General features: G+C 44.3%; 1 protein-coding gene across 4 annotated transcripts; it reads right to left on the bottom strand.

Moving 5' to 3' along the window:
- On the bottom strand, positions 1-17,281 carry jade1 (jade family PHD finger 1). Of its 4 annotated transcripts, none has more exons than XM_056295582.1 (11): positions 15,562-17,281; positions 15,176-15,264; positions 11,689-11,759; positions 10,724-10,881; positions 9,195-9,379; positions 8,562-8,773; positions 7,029-7,196; positions 6,185-6,301; positions 4,943-5,527; positions 2,394-2,511; positions 1-2,013 (listed from the first exon to the last, which is right to left on the bottom strand). In XM_056295582.1, exons 2-11 carry the CDS (start codon positions 15,222-15,224, stop codon positions 869-871), a joined length of 2,808 nt encoding a protein of 935 aa, XP_056151557.1. In that variant the 5' UTR covers positions 15,225-15,264; positions 15,562-17,281; the 3' UTR covers positions 1-868. The 4 variants fall into 4 exon arrangements, with proteins under 4 accessions (XP_056151557.1, XP_056151556.1, XP_056151554.1 ...); XM_056295581.1 differs by having other exon boundaries at positions 15,586-17,281; XM_056295579.1 differs by having other exon boundaries at positions 16,849-17,281.
- Positions 17,282-17,295: the final 14 nt, after the last annotated feature.

Genomic DNA, 17,295 nt, shown 5'->3' with positions numbered 1-17,295 from the left:
TGCCGCCACCGAAAATCCTCCCGGATTTTATTCCTCTTAAGACAAGACAAAATAAAATTCATTTTGCATAACAGTAGTACAGTAGCGGCGTAAGGTACAAAACGCTTTTTCTTCAGTGTAAAAATAACTCTACTCATACCTCATACCTGTGCCGTCCTCTCTTAGTGCAAACGCTTCAAATAAAAGATAGGCACATGATGGATACGACATCGCTGTTCAATTACACTCGAGTGCTGACGACAACTCAAAGGTCATTCAAAATTCCCTTTGTAGAAATTTCCCCCCTTCATTATTCATAAGTCACGGCTGCAGCCCCCGTGAGGTCTGCACGATGGCTGACAATGATCAGAGCCGAAGTTTAAAACGGTGATGAAAGCAGTATGGAGTTCACGTTCAGAGTTCTCTACTGATTTTGCCGGAGAATTGTTCAGATACCAAGCGATTCTGATTCTAGTAGCATGATGGAGAGACGCGTGTTCACACCAAGTGCAATTGACTCATGGCCAGGTGTAATAATACTACGTGGAAAATAAAAAGCTAGCAATGCAAGTTTATGGTCCCGAGCGACAATCACAACTCCGTCCTCGTTGAAGCTTTTGCTTGCAATTAGTTGAGGGTGAGTTTAGTGGCAACTTGACATCATTCTACTCCTGGAGAAAAAGAACAAAAAAAGTATAATATTTCACAATTTTTTGTACATATGTTACAAATAAAAAATAAATATCAGCTCTGTTAATCTAGGCATTTCCATGACTTTTCGAGAAAAATAAAGATTCAATGAGAGAAACGACTGGGTTTGCGTCTTCCTCGACTACCACAGTGCAGCTTATTTCAAGTGTTTTCCCCCGACACCCGTGGCAGACTGCCATCAGGAGGCCAGCACCCCTCTGCGGATGATGTCAGAGCCGTAGCGACGGCTCAGGGATGCGTCGCCCCTCAACTGGTGGGAGTGGCACCTTTTCAGACAGGGCTCCACCTCTCCGTCGGTGGGCTTGGTGTCGGCGGCATAGGCGTTGTTCTCCGCTCCGGTGCGTAGCCGTGTCCTGGGGTATGAAGGCTCCGGGGTGTTGGTGAGAGGCCTGAGGAGGGGTTTCCTGGGCGGGGGTGACGTCGCCAGGGCCTCCAGCTCCTTTGACGTTCCCGAGGGTCTGTCGCTTCTCTTGGGGATCCTGAACTTCCCCCAGTTTTTGAGATTGCTGCCCATGGGTCCGTTGGACGAGGGGGAGCAGTTCACCTGCGCACCCTGGGCCTTCTTCAACCAGCTGTTGGGCTTGGCGGCAGAAGTGGGGTCCTGGGCCGTGTTGGTTTTGTTGGACTTGCTGTTGGCTGCGGAATCCAGAGGTATATGGCCTTTGTATGGTGTTCCTGCATTCTTGCAGTAGTTGTCAATGTCAGAGGCTCTGATATCAATCAGTCTGATGGACACTGTTTTCTCCATGGCCTTTGACCCCAGCCTGCTTTTCATCTGGATGGGGGAGCTTTCCATGGGCCCGTTCCTCCTCTTCTTCCTCCTCTCCTCCTGCTCGCGCTCACTGTCTCGCTTCCGCCTAGTCAGTGCCGCGTCCTCCCTGCTCCTTCCTTCCCCCTGCTCCTCCCCCTCCTCTTCCTCCAGTTCGTGGCCTGGGGCCTCCTTCCTCAAGCCTCTGCGGCTCTCAGACTTGTGCAACTTGACATGGTTACTTTCCTGGTTGATATCCGGCCTCTGTAGTCTCGGGTGTTGAGAGCCCTGCTTACTGTCAGAGTTGGGTATTCTGGTTTGGCTGGATGCCTCAGCAGACACAGGCTCCTTTTCCTCTACATCCTTTGCTTCCAGTGGTTTACTGCAGTCGTCTTTTCGGGTGTGCGGGGAGTCGGGACTCGCCCTCCTGTGGCTGCTCTTTCTCTTCTCCTGCTTTAAGAAGCCTCGTTTAGTCTTTAGGCCAGAGTGGCCCCATGAGGAGCGGGACTGGGAGCTCTGGGTCGATAGCCAGCTTAGGGAGAAGACTTTCTCCAGGTCCTTCGCTGAAGGATCCCCTACAAGGTAATAAAACAAGAAATTCAGAAGAGACAAAATGTTTAGTTGCCAAGTAAAACTCAAGGAAATCGTTGCGATTCTAATTTTTTTCGTTGCAGTGTCACTTAAGATTTAGATAATCATGTCAGTATCTTGAAACATGGCTGAATAAGGCCGATCACCCCACTAAAATCAAGAAAATGCCAAAATTATTCAAGACTGTTCTTCTAATACAATGTTTTCAGTGAAAATGTTCTCACTGCATTGGATTTTCCCCCTTGCGTTAAAACAAATTAATTAATAAATAAACCTCTCCACTCAGTACATTTGACCTACTGTAAAAATATATTTATATTAATTTCTTTTTTTGCAGTACAGATGGAGCCAGGTCTTCACTCACCAGTGAGCAGCTTTTGGTCGAGCAGGCGGACCTGGTGCTGGAAGATCTGCTCCTGCACACGCCATAGGGAGCGCTTCATCTTCTCCCTCCGGGTCACCATGTAGGTCAGGTTCCGCACCTGTGGGACAACACACCAAGAAATGAGGATGGTGGTGGTGGTGCAGGGGGTCATAAGCATCAACATATCAGCAAGCAAGCTCTGATGTGGCTGTCCAGTTATCCGGAAGGCTTTACAATAGATGCTGGTGTTCAGACTACCTGCTAGCTATCAACACTGATCAAAACCAAGAAATTGAATTGTGGCCCAGTGCACAGCAAGATCAACCAAGTTGCTGAGAAAGGGTTATTCAAAAGAGGAGTTGTGCGGTCTGTATGTAGGGCTGTCACATTATTACGTAATCGCCCGATCGCGATTACTTGACCTGACCGCGATCATTTTGCATAATCATTTGAATCGTTTCCATTCATTTGTGCAGAAACGGCTGAATGAAACTAACAGAAATGTCATATTTCCATCACCATTTTCACGTCGTTTTCCACCGTTTACTGGCGCGCTTTTAATGACATCATCTTGTTGCGCCCCTTCTGCGACGGTTTAATAGCACATTTGACCTGACCTCATTTTGCATAATCGTTAGAATCGTTTCCATTTATTTGTCTAAAAACAGCTGGATGAAGCGAACAGAAATGTCATATTTCCTAAAATTTGCCTTAAGGGGTAACAGGGCCAAGTTCAAGAAAGTTTGGATGCCTCTTCTGACTTACTTTGACACTTTAACCAGTATAACAGACTGACTCGAGTCCGGAACGGGCCAACTAGTACAGACTGTAAACCGAGATTTTTTGTGTTTTAAGTGAACCACGCTGATTATTTTTCTTGAACTTTTTTGTTTTGTTTTTCTTTGTCTTTGATTTAGTTGTATGTAATGTCGTTATTTCTTTAATCAGTTTCTCCTTGAGGATCTGGGAATGTCGGGTGGGGGAGGGAGGTTATTGTGTTAAATTATTCAATATGTGACTTGTATATGCTAAAATTGTAAACGCCAATAAACATTTAATTATTGAACATTTGACAATTTGAAGATTTGCCGTGGATAACTTTCAACGACATGCACAGAATTGTCGACAGACTTTCACCTGCGCCTAACAAGCGGGCGGAAAGTTTCACGTTGTGCCTATCAAGCTACGTCCGTCCGTCCGTCCGTCAACACGACCGTCTCGTGATTTGAGCGTGGTCGTGTGCGTCATGTCGCCATTTATGACGCGATTTGGTCGCGTTTCCTTAGCGAAGTTCTTCGTCCTGTCCTAGGAAAAAAATAAAATAATAATAGCGTTCTCCAGTGCAGAGAAAGTGATAATTTGATGTTTGATTATTGCCAATATGTCTGGTTACAGACGCACCATGACTTACCACCAAGGCGTTGCAGTATTTGCAGGCGTTGGACAGCGGCCATTTTAAATTGTTTGAAAAATGGCATTGTAACGTGCATGGATAAGTAGACACGCTGGCCGCACGTTACAGTATTAAAGTTGTTAAAATTTTAATTTTAGTGTGTTATTTTATTAACAGGACTACTAACATGCGTAATGCCTGAATATCTCAATTGGGCATTTATCTTGACAGAATATAGTGTTTAAAAACCGCGACCGCCCACGGTCGTTCCAGTAGTTTTTAAGTTCCGGTTGTTTGCGACTGTTTTCATTTTTATTTCCATTGCTTTCTTCCTCTTCTTCTTCTGTTTTACATTTCACGTTTTATAGGCATTGCTACCTTTGTTAGATTAGCAATATGTGTTTTCCGTTTTGTTTCCCGGTAATATTTTTAGTTTTTCGATTTTGCTATTCAAGTTCGACCATGTCTCTGAAGTTTAAAAATAGTATGTTAAAATGTTAATTTTGGTGTCAGTTGGTTTCATAACAGACATACTAACATATGTAACGCATTAATATCTCAACTGGGTATTTATCGACAGAATGTAGTTTAAACAATCGGCGGCCATTTTGAACGCCCGTGTTGGTTTCAGGTCGGAGTGCAACCCCAGTCGCACTAACGTCTGAAGCGTGGTAAGCGGTTTCTTTGAGGCAATCCTGACAACCATCCAACTCTGACATTTCTTCTTTAGAAAACGTTTAAAAGCGGCTCCTCATAAATTAGAGAGTTTTTCGTTATCTATTCCCTCTACCGCTTTGGTGCATAGGACATTTTTCTTTTTAATGCCCTATCTTTACTCTCATTTTATGTTGATTTTTGTTCAACTAATGTCTAACATTCATTAATCTTTGGTTTTATTTACTTTGCAATGCTCTGTTTTTAAAGTGATAAAGAAAAAATCATAATAATGTCATTTGTGCTGTAACAGTATCAGTTTGATTGTACAGACAAGGACAAGCTCTTTTTCCCCCCCACTATGCTTTGGATTTATTTTATCAAAATGGCGATTTCTGTCATCCTTCTCTCTTCAGGCATTTGTCTTTCTTCTCCAGCAACTCCTGGCTCTTACCGACCCTCAAAGCTTGCTGGATGAAGGGAGGGGAATGAGGACACCTACCCTCTCCAGGTCCTGGCGGAGGTGCGTGAAGAGCTGGAGGCGGCGGAGCAGGACTTCCTGCTCACGCCGTGCCAGGCTCTCCTCCTCGTCCTTCTTGGGGGTGAGGAGCGGTTGGTTGAAGTTGGCTTTGCGTTTGAGCTTCCAATATTGGTAGAGGTAGTCCACTGCTTCCTGGGCCAGCTTCAGGTGCTGTGCCACCTCCTCAACCTCCACAAACTGGAAGAAGTCCTCCTCAAGCTCCTGTAGCTTCAGCTTACGGAGGTTGACCCTCTTTTCCTCTTGCTGTCGACTGCAGACGGCCTCCGACTCGCCGGGAGCTCTGGCTGGGAGAGAGAGAGGAGCAGGGGGTGAGGAGGGGTCTTCCTCCTCTCTCACTCTCCCCCTCCTCTTACTTTTCTTGTCGCTAGAGCCCTCCTTCTCCTCCTCGTCTCCAGAGTCTCGGTCTGCCCCCTCCAGCCCGGAGTGTTTGGGACAATACGACTTGAACTTCACCTCATCGTCCTCGGTCAGGATAGTGTTCATCTCCAGGTTGGCGTGGAGGCCGCACGTTACGTGGAAGGCAATCCGGCAGTTTTTTGCTGAGCACTGTGTGAGCACAAACCAAAACAGCAGAAATTTGTGTGTGTATACCACAAAGTTAATTATATTCCACCATTCCTGATTGTTACAGTGCCGTATTCCTGACAAGAAAACAACTGTTTAAACTATGTGCTTTCTGGAGACATGGTTCTTCATCAACAATCATAATAATAAGTAATTATTAATAATAATTATAACATTATATGACATTTTGTTGACCCCTACAACAAAAATCTCTTTTCTCTCATCCTTCTCCCCAGTAAAGCCAAAACACACAGTCGGTTCTTAGGGTCGTCACAAGACTGCACCGCCATCTTGTGCACCTCCATCTTCAATGCATGCCTCCATCTTCCAAATTTCTTTGCCATTCTGTTGCCAGATGTCAGTGACTACTGATATTATCCATTTGCACTTAAAAAATAAACCAGACTTTCATTTCGATTCTAATACAGCATTATTCTTCAACAATATCTCAGTTTCAAAGTTGCTAATTCAGCATTGAGGATGTGTCAAGCTGCGCTGACAGTCTAGGTTCTTCCATGACATCTGGTATGATGCACACACATTGTTTTATCCATTATTGATGGAGAAAGGGTTGCATCTGTTGCCTGTCAGGGCTAATTAATCCTTCATCAAAGTGAGCGAGTTTAGAGGACAGATTACCTGTATGCATGCACCCGTCTTCTCCTTACACAGGCAGCAGATCAGCGCCCATCTGTTACTGGGAATGTGGGAAACGTTGGTTATGGGCTCCATCTTCTCTGGATTCCCTATGCTCACCTTCAGGAGGAGTTTACACACACAAGCAGGAGTTATTAAAAAGCCACCACAAACAACCCAACATATGCTGTTTGACAGATGATGTTAATGCAGATATTTTTTAGTTTGGATGACAACAGTTGTAATGGAACACCTAACAATGCCACTTATAGTGTTAGTGGTATTGTGTACTCACTGAGTTAAACAGTTAATGAAACCCCTAACTCTGGTAATGTTACGGCCATCCGCCACCTGCCGGGCAAAACACGGAATAGAACCACTAACCCTGGGCCTGGGGATCAAGTATTAGTGCTCAAAATTCATTGTGCAATCCGGGGAGTGAACCCCAAACCCAACAGAAGACCACAGAATTGGCAGTACAAACACAGAGGCAGCTAATCACAGTGTGGGACTAATTACAGAGGGGAAAAAAATATGTAGACTGATAAAAATGGATGAAAACTGACAAAGACTGTAATTACTGTTCTAATCTGCTGTAAAAACTAAAAGGAAGAATTGTGATAGCAATAAAACAGAGGCTGCTGAGTGTTAGTCTCTGCCCAACAGAGAAACACAAATGTTCTGTTGTGTAAACCCAATGCAGTAAAACAAAGAAAAAATTAAATAGCATGAATAATATTAATTCATGTTAACAGTACAAAATAAATTTTGGCTGATATAAAATCCTAAACTCCTAGCTATAACCCTTTGACAAGAAGCAGCTGCTGTTGTTCGCCTCTGTGCTCACCTCTGGAATCCACAAGGCACAGCTGACGTGGACCCACTTGGTTCCGCTCCGGGTGGGCTTCATGGCTCCACCTTTCTTAGGACACAGCTGGCACTTGGGCAGGATGCCGAGGGCACAGATCCGGCACAGCCAGCTTCCCTTGGGCACTTTCTGGATGCCATAACACGCCTGTTGTGGAAGACCCAGAGGAACACTGTTGAGCCTTCAGAAAGCAAGCAGGGATCAGACGCCCCCTCATGGGCATATACAGGTAAGAGATTTATTGTATTGATTAAAATGTAACTTCTCCCCCAGGTCTGAGCCTAACTTCACCCACTGCATAATTTTTAAAAAATGCTCAAAAGTGAGCAAGGGACTGGGGTGGGGCAGGATAAGTTGTGGAGAGCCGTGAGAAGGGCCCGGCACGATTCTCTGGCTCACCACTGCACACTGCGGTACCCAGTCCTACCTACTGCCCTGCCTTCCAGCACGGCATCGAACACCGCCTCACGAAGTCCACTGACACAGATTTGCCGCTTTCCGGCATCGGAGAGAGGCAGGTGACTGCTCCCCCAACTGCAGCGCAAACCCAGCCTGACCAACCCAGTTGTTCGGAGGTACTTCTACAGCCGTCAAAAGCACAAGTCTGAACCATTGCCACCAAATTGAAAATGATGAAATAATATAAATATAACTAACTGTAAATTGAGAGAAATTCAAGAGGTTGGTAGAAAATGTAATTGAGGCACAAATGAATGCAGTTTCACACTCACATTCAATGATGGGGACTGGGCGAGGTGGGTCGCTCACCTCTGATTAGAGGGCATTAACATTATTTTCTTTTTTTTTATTTCATGACGTAGATCAGTCTTGTTAAATTCTTTTGCTCTGTGATGGCCTGATGGCCTGTCCTGGGTGTTTCCCTGCCTGCAACCCAAGACTGCGGGAATAGTCTCCAGCATCCCCGCAACCCTGACAGCAGGATAAGCGGTTTGGATAATGGATGGATGGACGGACATAGATAAGTCCTAACCGGTCGACATCAGTAGAGTATTGATATAATGTCACAACAGACGATTCCTTTATCCTTTCTCTATGCTTTTCATTATAAATGATACCTCACACTAAACTGATGGCTACTAAGGAAAAATCCCTAATAATTTACACTTATACTTAATTACTAATATCTTAATTTTGTAATCATCTCCCCCAAATCTCCAATTCCGTACACTTCTGTGTTCATGTCCGACAACAATTTCTATGTTTCCATTCCGTGATTCTTTCTGTTTTCTGCATCATGGAAATGATAGGGCCCTATACTAGTAACTTAACATGGAAGAGGTCAAAGGTCAGTCAATAAAAATAACAGAAGAAAAAAAAAGATGGGACTCAAAAAAGGAAGGCACATTGTAGTTTTTTTGCTTTTGTATCAGGAGAATTAAAATGGTGTGTTACATAATAGGCACTTTTGTTATCATTTTGAATGATCCAATTTATAAATTTGATAAACTCTTTCTAAAGTTATTTGTGTTTCCTGGGGTTCAAACCACTGACCTGGTGCACACATATGTTGCACTTGTCACAGAAGACCATCTCGTTGTTGTCCTCCCCGTCAGGCGACTGGCACACGTCGCACACCACATCCTCATCATACTCGATGCCCAGCCCCTCCTCTGTCTCCATGGCATGTGTCATGTTGTCATGGCAGCGGTGCTCAAACTCTTCAATCACCCGCTCCATGGTGATCTCATCCAGCAGGGGCATGCCTGGCCATGGACAGAGTCTCTTTAAGCATCAAGCAACATAACGCTGTGGTTTACCCTGGCTTCAGAACAGCCATGGCACCAAGCAAAGAAGTTTATTGCTTTCACAATCATCTGCAGCATGTCAATGTAGTAAAAAGGAAAGCAAAAGAGTTTTTTTTAATTTCTAATCACAAAAATAAAAAGCAACTGCCAGCCAAGCAACATGATCCCTGTGCAGAGGCCACTGTAGTTGCTAAGCAACACATAAGTAGCAGCTGTCAGAGAGGGGATTATCCACCGGTACAATTATATTTAAATGAACCGTTACAGGGTCAGGATATGTTTACCAGGTATTTCACATCGGCTCTGAATGTGACAGGTAGACTAGTCTAACTTACCCAGCAGGTAGTTAAATTTACCAGTATTTTCCACTTCCACTCACCCATCTCTGTAAACTCCTCGTTGATGATCTGCAGCCAAGCCACATCCTCTTCATTCAGGTCATATCGACACATGCCGTCTGCCAGCGTCCGGATGTCCACGTAGCCTAGCGCCTCTGACCCTGATGTGCGGATCAACTTCTTGGGCTTGGTGAACATGACATCCTTCCCTTTCTCAGCTAGCACCCTGTCCAACACAGATTTCACATTTCACTCTATCTTGCATGTATCAGCAGACTGCTCATCTCCCACACTCTGTAACCAAATATTTATTCAGATTTTGAACTGGCAATCTTTGCTGTATATGAATTCATATAATGTATGTTTGTTTTGCCCTGTGATGGCCTGGCGGCCTGTCCAGGGTGTCTCCCCGCCTGCCACCCAATGACTGCTGGGATAGGCTCCAGCCTCCCCACGACCCTGAGAGCAGGATAAGCGGTTTGGATAATGAATGGATGGATGGGTGTTTGTTTTTCATTAATCTTTGTACTTTTGGTCCCCTACAGTGAAAACAGCAAGCTATAAATGTCTTTATGCATGCTCAATAATCCAGCAATAATCCAGGTAAGAAAATCAAAGAAGGTTGAATCAGGTTGGAATCCCCACAATTATAAACAATACAGTGGCATAACGACCGAAACCAACAACCAGCTTCATATGCAAATATGGGTGTGACCATTAACTAGTTTCAAAGGCCATGTGTACTATTCAGAGGATTTGGGAATGTTTGCAATCCCAGCATTGTAAGATGGCGACAGAAGATGTGCTCAACCTTGATAGGGAGGAACGCTGGTTTGAACAGGGCGTCAAAGAACCCATCTATGTTAAGAGGGAACGACCATCCCTGAATCGGGGGGGGGGGGGTTAAGAGTACATCTTTCGCCATCTTACAATGCTGTGATTGCAAACATGCCCAAACCTTCTGAATAGTACACATGACCATTGAAACTGTAGTTAATGGTGTCTTTATGCATGCTCAATAGTAGTTAATGGTCACGCCCATATGAAACTGGTCATTTTGTTTCAGTTGTTATGTAACTGTATTGTTTATAAGGGAGGGGATACCTGCGGTCAATTTAGACTGAAGAGGTCACTTAGATGAGTGGTGAAACGTATCTGTCAATAAACGTTGTATCCAGAAGAACTAATTCAACCTTCTTTGAGCGAGCAATACATACTAGCACATCCACTTCAACCAGGAGATGAGTCAGTGAAGATAAACCACCAAGATACACTCTATATTTACTTTAGCATTTGCTGTAAAAGTTGCAATACTTTAAGTTGGTGGGACTGTCATATCATTATCTTCAGTGTTCTCCGCTTGACTTAAGCTATTGACTGCATGACTCCATGACTGTATTCTATTTCTCTGCAGTGCCTGCTGTGACAGTCATTCCCCACCCAAGTTTCATCTTTTGGTTAAGACCCAACTTTGAGCTCCCAAAGATGCAAAAATAGAGTCCTCATTCAAATTTCTGGTATTGACAAACTTACTGATCAAATGAAAATGTTTGTGATGAAATGGTCTTACTGTACTACAGGCTGTGGGATGGACTGGGGGCTGACTGGGACTTGGACACCCTTCTCCCACTCCTGCCTCCAAGGGTCAGCCAGAACATAATAGTCTTCAGGGTTCAGCTGGTAGGAGTCGTGCACTTTCATGGCTGTGATCAGGTCCGTCCGGAAAACCTGCAGCAAACAGTTATATGAAGACGGAAATATTGTACAGATGTTAGTTTTTAACATATGCACAACGGGCAGCAGTACAGTAGTGCTACAATGTTGCTCCAACTCTGCCTGCCAAGAAAAATTGTACTAAGTTGTGTTGCTTGAAATTCCACTGCTACCACACGCTTTGACAAACACTAAATTTGTGTGGCAATGTATAACTTCATCAACTTTATGCTATGTGAAAACTGAAATTTCACTGACACAAAAGTAAAAATTCACTGAGCTGTAACTGTAGTGCAATGAATTTAATAAATAAAACAGTACAGACGTTTTATCATGGAAGCTGCTAATAAAAGTGTGGAACAATAACATTGTTAAAGCTACAATCTTAAAGATTGTCATTTTTGTTTATTTTACTGACACCCATGGTGAACTGGTAATTGAACTGGTGTTTACACCCCAGAGATCAATTCAAGTTACGACAGAATCATCAGTGCTGTTTTATCAGCACCTTCCGTCCAACTTTGTTTCTTCTCCTTCCACATTTGGCTGCCATGGTGAAGACGTAAAACGCTATGCACCTAAGCTATTATACAACATCGATTTCTCAAACAAAGTCCCATCCAACAGTTATCATTAAAATGAGCAACTACAACAGTGTTCAATGATTTGAATAGCCATGAATTAGTTGTTGCCTTTAGTGAGCAACCAATCGAAAGTTATCTGTACGTAAATATTCAAAATGGAAGCTTCAATTCATCAAGACAACCAAAATCAATGTTATCACAATTTCCATAATCATGCAGGATTAGGACATAGGTCTACCTCAGAGGGCTTCTGCCCATTGCCTCTCCTGGGCTGGGATTTTGAATGCTGGGACCAGCAGGTGGAGTTACCTGGTGAGGAAATAAGATGTTGCATGAGTTTAAAAAGTCTGCTGCTATAACACCATAGTCTCCAAAATGAAGTGTGGAGTTTTGTCCTTGGGGTTTCTAGCAGGTCCCCAGCTAAATGACAAGTAGTCCGATATCCTTCACAAGAGGTGGGGACACAGAGAGCGTACAAGGAAGACCATCCTAATCCAAAGCATTTACATTACCCACTTACAGTAGAGACAATATATATATATATATATATATATATATATATATATATATAAAATCCAGTTAGTCAAGTAAATTTTCTGAGACAGTACAAGCCTGTTTCATGCTATAAGAAATCACCAGCTGATTCATTGACAGCTGATGATTGCTTATAGCATGAAACAGGCTTGTACTGTCTCATAGAAAATTTACTTGACTAACCGGATTATTTTGCTCCTTATTTGTTGAGCAATATCCCTACCGTTGAGTGTTTCTTTTAACAAAGTTATATATATATATATATATATATATATATATATATATATATATATATATATATATATATATAATGTATATATATCTCTATCCATCCATTATCCGAACCGCCTATCCTGCTCTCAGGGTCGTGGGGATGCTGGAGCCTATCCCAGCAGTCATTGGGTGCCAGGTGGGGAGACACCCTGGACAGGGCACCAGACCATCTCACAGGGCCGACATACACACACCCACACACATTCATGCCTAGGGACAATTTAGTATGGCCGATTCACCTGACCTACGTGTCTTTGGACTGCGGGAGGAAACCGGAGCCCCCGGAGGAAACCCACACAGACACGAGGAGAACATGCAAACTCCACACAGAGGACGACCTGAGGCGACCCGCTAGGCTGGACCAGCCTGGGGCTCAAACCCAGGACCTTCTTGCTGTGAGGTGACCACGCTAACCACTGCGTACCGTGCCACATATATATACTCTTAGATGTGGGAAGTGACAAACCCCATCTGTGGTTTGACCTCTACTGAGGATCCTCAACATGAGAAAAATTTGGACAACCCTGCTCTTTCACATGATGGCCAAATGTACTATTCACAGAGGATTGGGGAATAGTTGCAATTGCAGCATTGTAAGATGGCGACAGATGTAATCTTAGGCCTCCCCCTCGATTCTTCATAGATGGCTTCTTTGATTTCCTGTTCAAACCAGCATTCCTCCCTATCAAAGATGTGCACATCCCCACCCTTGAAAGAGTGGCCACTGGCCTGTAGATGGGTGTAAAATACAGTCCTGGTATGACACGTTAGCTCTTCTGTGTTGTGCCATCCTCTTGGCCAGCGTATGTTTGGTTTCCTCGATGTACAAGTCAAGGCAATCCTCTTGGCACCTAACAGCGTACACTATATTGCCGTTTGTGCCAGTGGATCCAATCCTTGGGATGGACCAATTTCTGGAGTAACATGTTTTGGGGTTTGAAAGCAACTGAGTGTTTGAAAAATACACGTCTCAACTGTTGCAAAACTCCCGCCACATACGGAATCCCCACTGGTTTACACTTAGGCACCTGTTGTCCTTCTCCTCTCTTCGATCAGCTGGTACACTGTTTGAGTATCTTCCTTGCTTATACAAACACCCGGTTAGGAAAACCACACCTACCCAGTGCCTGTTTAACGTGGGATTTCTTTCCTTCCCCGGTTGCTGTGTCAGTGGGGATGTTGTCAGCTCAGCTCTGTAGTACAACATCCTGATGCTCCAGTGGATGATGAGAATCAAACCTTAAGTACTCTCATGGGTGTGGGTAAATGGACTCCGCAGTCTACACCCATCTAATCTACAGGACAGTGGCCACTCTTTCAAGGATGAGGATGTGCACATCCTTGACAGGGGAGAATACTGGCTTGAACAGGGAGTCAAAGGAGCCATCTGTGTGAAGAGGGAACAACCATCCCTGAACTGAGGGGGGGGGGGGGGGATGCAGAGTACATCTGTCACCATTTTACAATGCTGTGATTTCAACTACTCCCCAATCCTCTATGAATAGTACAAATTGCCATTGTAACTCTAGTTAATGGTCACTGCAATTTGCATATGAAATCAATCTTTTTCAGTTGTTATGCCACTGTATTGTTTATAAGGGTGGGGATACCTGCAGTCAGCTGAGACTGAAGTGGTCACTTATACCCTTTTTAAACCAAAATTAGCATGTATAAGCAGGTTTTTTTAAATGCGGGTAAACCCACTAAAAATAGGCAATTGACTCCTTTCACAGTGCCAGCAGACCTGGGTCAGACTGCCAGGAGAAGAGTTTGCCTTTCTTTTTTTATTCTTCTGTAGTGTCATCGTTGACGTCATGACATTTGTGATGTCACGAATGCGCCGGAAAACAGGGAAGTAAACAGTAAAAAGCAGCATGGAAGCCAGAGAGACGGTGGTTAACGTTACTTTTTTATATCGTGTACTTCAGTCTCTCTTTCAAACCATACAAACTCAACGCAGACAGAACGATGTTCAAGCGCTGCTTGAACGAAGACGCTGTACCCACAACAATAAATGAGAAATACCCGTGACTACTGCAGAGTCATCTGACCCGGGAGTGAATGCCGATTGTACACGTTTACGTTGACCACCAAAGGTGGATGTTAGTGGGGTTTTTTGGCCAGTGTGAAAGGGGCTTAATTATTAGCTGAGTGATGAAACATTCCTCTCAATAAACGTTGCATCCAGATGAACTGATTAAACTTTCTGTGATTTCCTTACCTGGATTATTGAGCATGCAAAAAGACACCCTGTAAATACTGTTACATTTTAGACTGTTAAATGTTAAATTTGTTTAATTTTAGATTTCCGATTTTAGTTTAACTTTAAATGTTATTATAGATTTTAGCTTTTGAGGTTAGCCTGGCGCCTGATGCCTAAGCATTTTATTGCCAGCAATGTCTGCCACTGCTGTATTGTTGTTCATTTGATAAACAAATTTGAACACAAAGTACACATTTGTTCCCAATGAAAGTCATTTGATTGAAAATACAGTTAAGTGCAAAAAGGGATTTTTGTGATGTGAGATTTGGTTCAGAATGACATTTTACAAGATTGACAACTACTTTGGCAAAATAAAACTATGGCATACTTTGAATTATGGTAATTAACCTTTGATAAGAGAACAAAATTCCGAGTTATTTTCCTGAATATTCTTTAAAATAAATACCAAAGAAATTAAATGAGAAATGTCAGTAGACCACTGTACTGCAAGCACTTTGAAATAAAGCACTTGATGGAAAAAGACACATTCACCAGAACTTCACATTCACCACTTTATAAATTTACTTATAAAAATTACAGGGTTGTGTGTGTGTGGGGGGGGGGTGATAGGGATGTGCTGACCTCTTTTAGGTCTATATTGGGCATGGAATGAATGAGTCAGCAGGAAGAACTGTCAGGGACAATGTTTGCTTACTTCCATTGTCGGAGTCATCGCTGCTGCTCGGGTGCCTGGTTCTCTTCATGATCGTCTGTGTCGAGGGCTCTCTGGTGCGGGGATTCCTACTGAAGCAGAGAGGAGAAAAGTCGCGATCAACTTTCACTTTCAAAGTCTTTTACTGTAACATCAGTTAAAAGGTTGGACTTAGGCGTAAAAGTGACATTATACAAGATATTCGGAACAACAGTTGTACGTAGTTAATATGTTTTAACAATGAGTCAGCTTGTGTGCAGGCCACACCGGGGCTGCATAAGACTAACCATGGGTATATTTATGAAACAATGCATGGTTTTAATGTTCTTTATGACTCATGAGACAGCAGTATAACCTAAAAATCTTAAATCTGTTTAAAAACTACTTACACTGCAGTGGAAACTACTCAGTACCTTGTGCAGTGTTGAACCGGCAGTATGACTGCTCCTCGCGTTATGAATGTTATCAGTCGTTATGATTAACCGCGATCAAGCCATGTAAACCGTGCAAGTCCTCTGGAACACGTGTGAACCGCGTAAACACACCGCGTTCACTGCCCGCCCCGACGGGACACCCCTTGTCACAACGCAACCGGCGTCCCGGGTGGTGACAACACAGGGATGCCACGTGCACAGTTCCGAGGACACTGCGCGTCACAGCGGCAGCGGCTCAGCGCGCGGACGCCTCGTCCGCGCTCATGTGTGAGGACTTTAATCCCCCGCGCGTCCCGGATGGACGGAGTCCGCTGACACCGCGACTAGCTAGCGGTTAGCCCCGACGTGGCTGGATGCCCCCTCCTCCAGCAATAACACCGAGTCAAAACAATGACTGTCGCCTAAACAGCGGCTAACGTTAGCAGGCTGACTGCTCTGTGCTATTTATCGTGCTAAAGCAGCATGCAAGCACACGCGTGTATTAACTGCTAGTTACTCCTTTTTTTGTGGTTGGTGGTAGTTTATTAAGAAGGACTCAACGATATGCAGTTTGGGTCACCCTACGGTTATGAGGCAGCTAATCTAGCGTTATGCAATAACTGGGCCCACCCGCACTGAAAATAAGCGTTAGTTGCGGCTAATGCCTCATACCAGATCACGGCGCTCAGTTTGACACCTTAATTTCAAATCTAGCCTTCGGGTCAACTTGCGTTATAAGAACGGTGAACATACGCGTTTAGCTCATATTTTCAATAAGGCATTAGCTTCGCTAGCTAGTTCCTCCAGCAAAGAGACGGCGCCTTCAATTTAGCTGACGTAGCGGTTAGCTAACTATAGGTCTGCTAGCTCGTTAGCTGCGAGCTAAGCTAGTTATTTGCCAAGGTGCCGCTTATCGAGCGCTAATTACCAACATTGATAAGTTTAAAGTCGGGAGTCAAATCTAATTTATAACTCAAGAGGACCCGGATGAAATCGAAAATGGTGCCGCTAATGCAAATTGTTGTTATGCTATTCGGGGTTGCTCGCAGGGCACAGTGTGACAGATTTACCAGCGATCCACTGGCGGAGGTTAATCTTTGGCGCCATTTTAAATGACGGCGTTGCGCTTCTTTTCCTAGCGGACCGCTGGTGCGACCATACTGGGTCTAAAGTCGTTCAGATCAAAAACCAGAACCACTCTCCCGAGATATGCGTACGATTTAAACCCTCGCCGATTTGAAAGGTAAATTGGACTGTACATACAGAGCACGTCGGGCCGATGCGAGGCGGCGTTTGAGTGTGATGTCTGGCGTTGTTTGCCTTGAGTTCCGTTCGTCCCGCATTCCACATACACAAACACACTGACGTCGGTCTGGGAGGTTACCCAACCCGAGGCGCAGTGACGCCCCCTTTACCACTAGGGCGCGTCATAACACCCCCGAACAGCGAAGATAAAATAAATAACGAAAGGGCACTTAAATTGGGGCGGCTCCGACGTACGCGTCTCCCTTTTTAAATTCAAACGCTGTGCAAAAAAAAAAAAAAAAACGCACGGAAATTCTCTCAAACTGCACCCGGCGCAGGCGCACCGGAGGCCGTCCGGTCCTTTTCCGCGTGCGCCTCCGCCTCGTTGATCCTTTAAAGGGACGAACATGGCCGACAGCGCCCTTGCAAAAGGCCCCCGCTTTTACTTATTACAAATACATACAG

Source organism: Lampris incognitus, chromosome 16 (assembly GCF_029633865.1).
Source record: "Lampris incognitus isolate fLamInc1 chromosome 16, fLamInc1.hap2, whole genome shotgun sequence".
NCBI classification, from domain to species: Eukaryota; Metazoa; Chordata; class Actinopteri; order Lampriformes; family Lampridae; genus Lampris; species Lampris incognitus.
The sequence above is the reverse complement of the archived record's forward strand: the minus strand, read 5'-3'. Positions and strand labels throughout refer to the sequence as shown.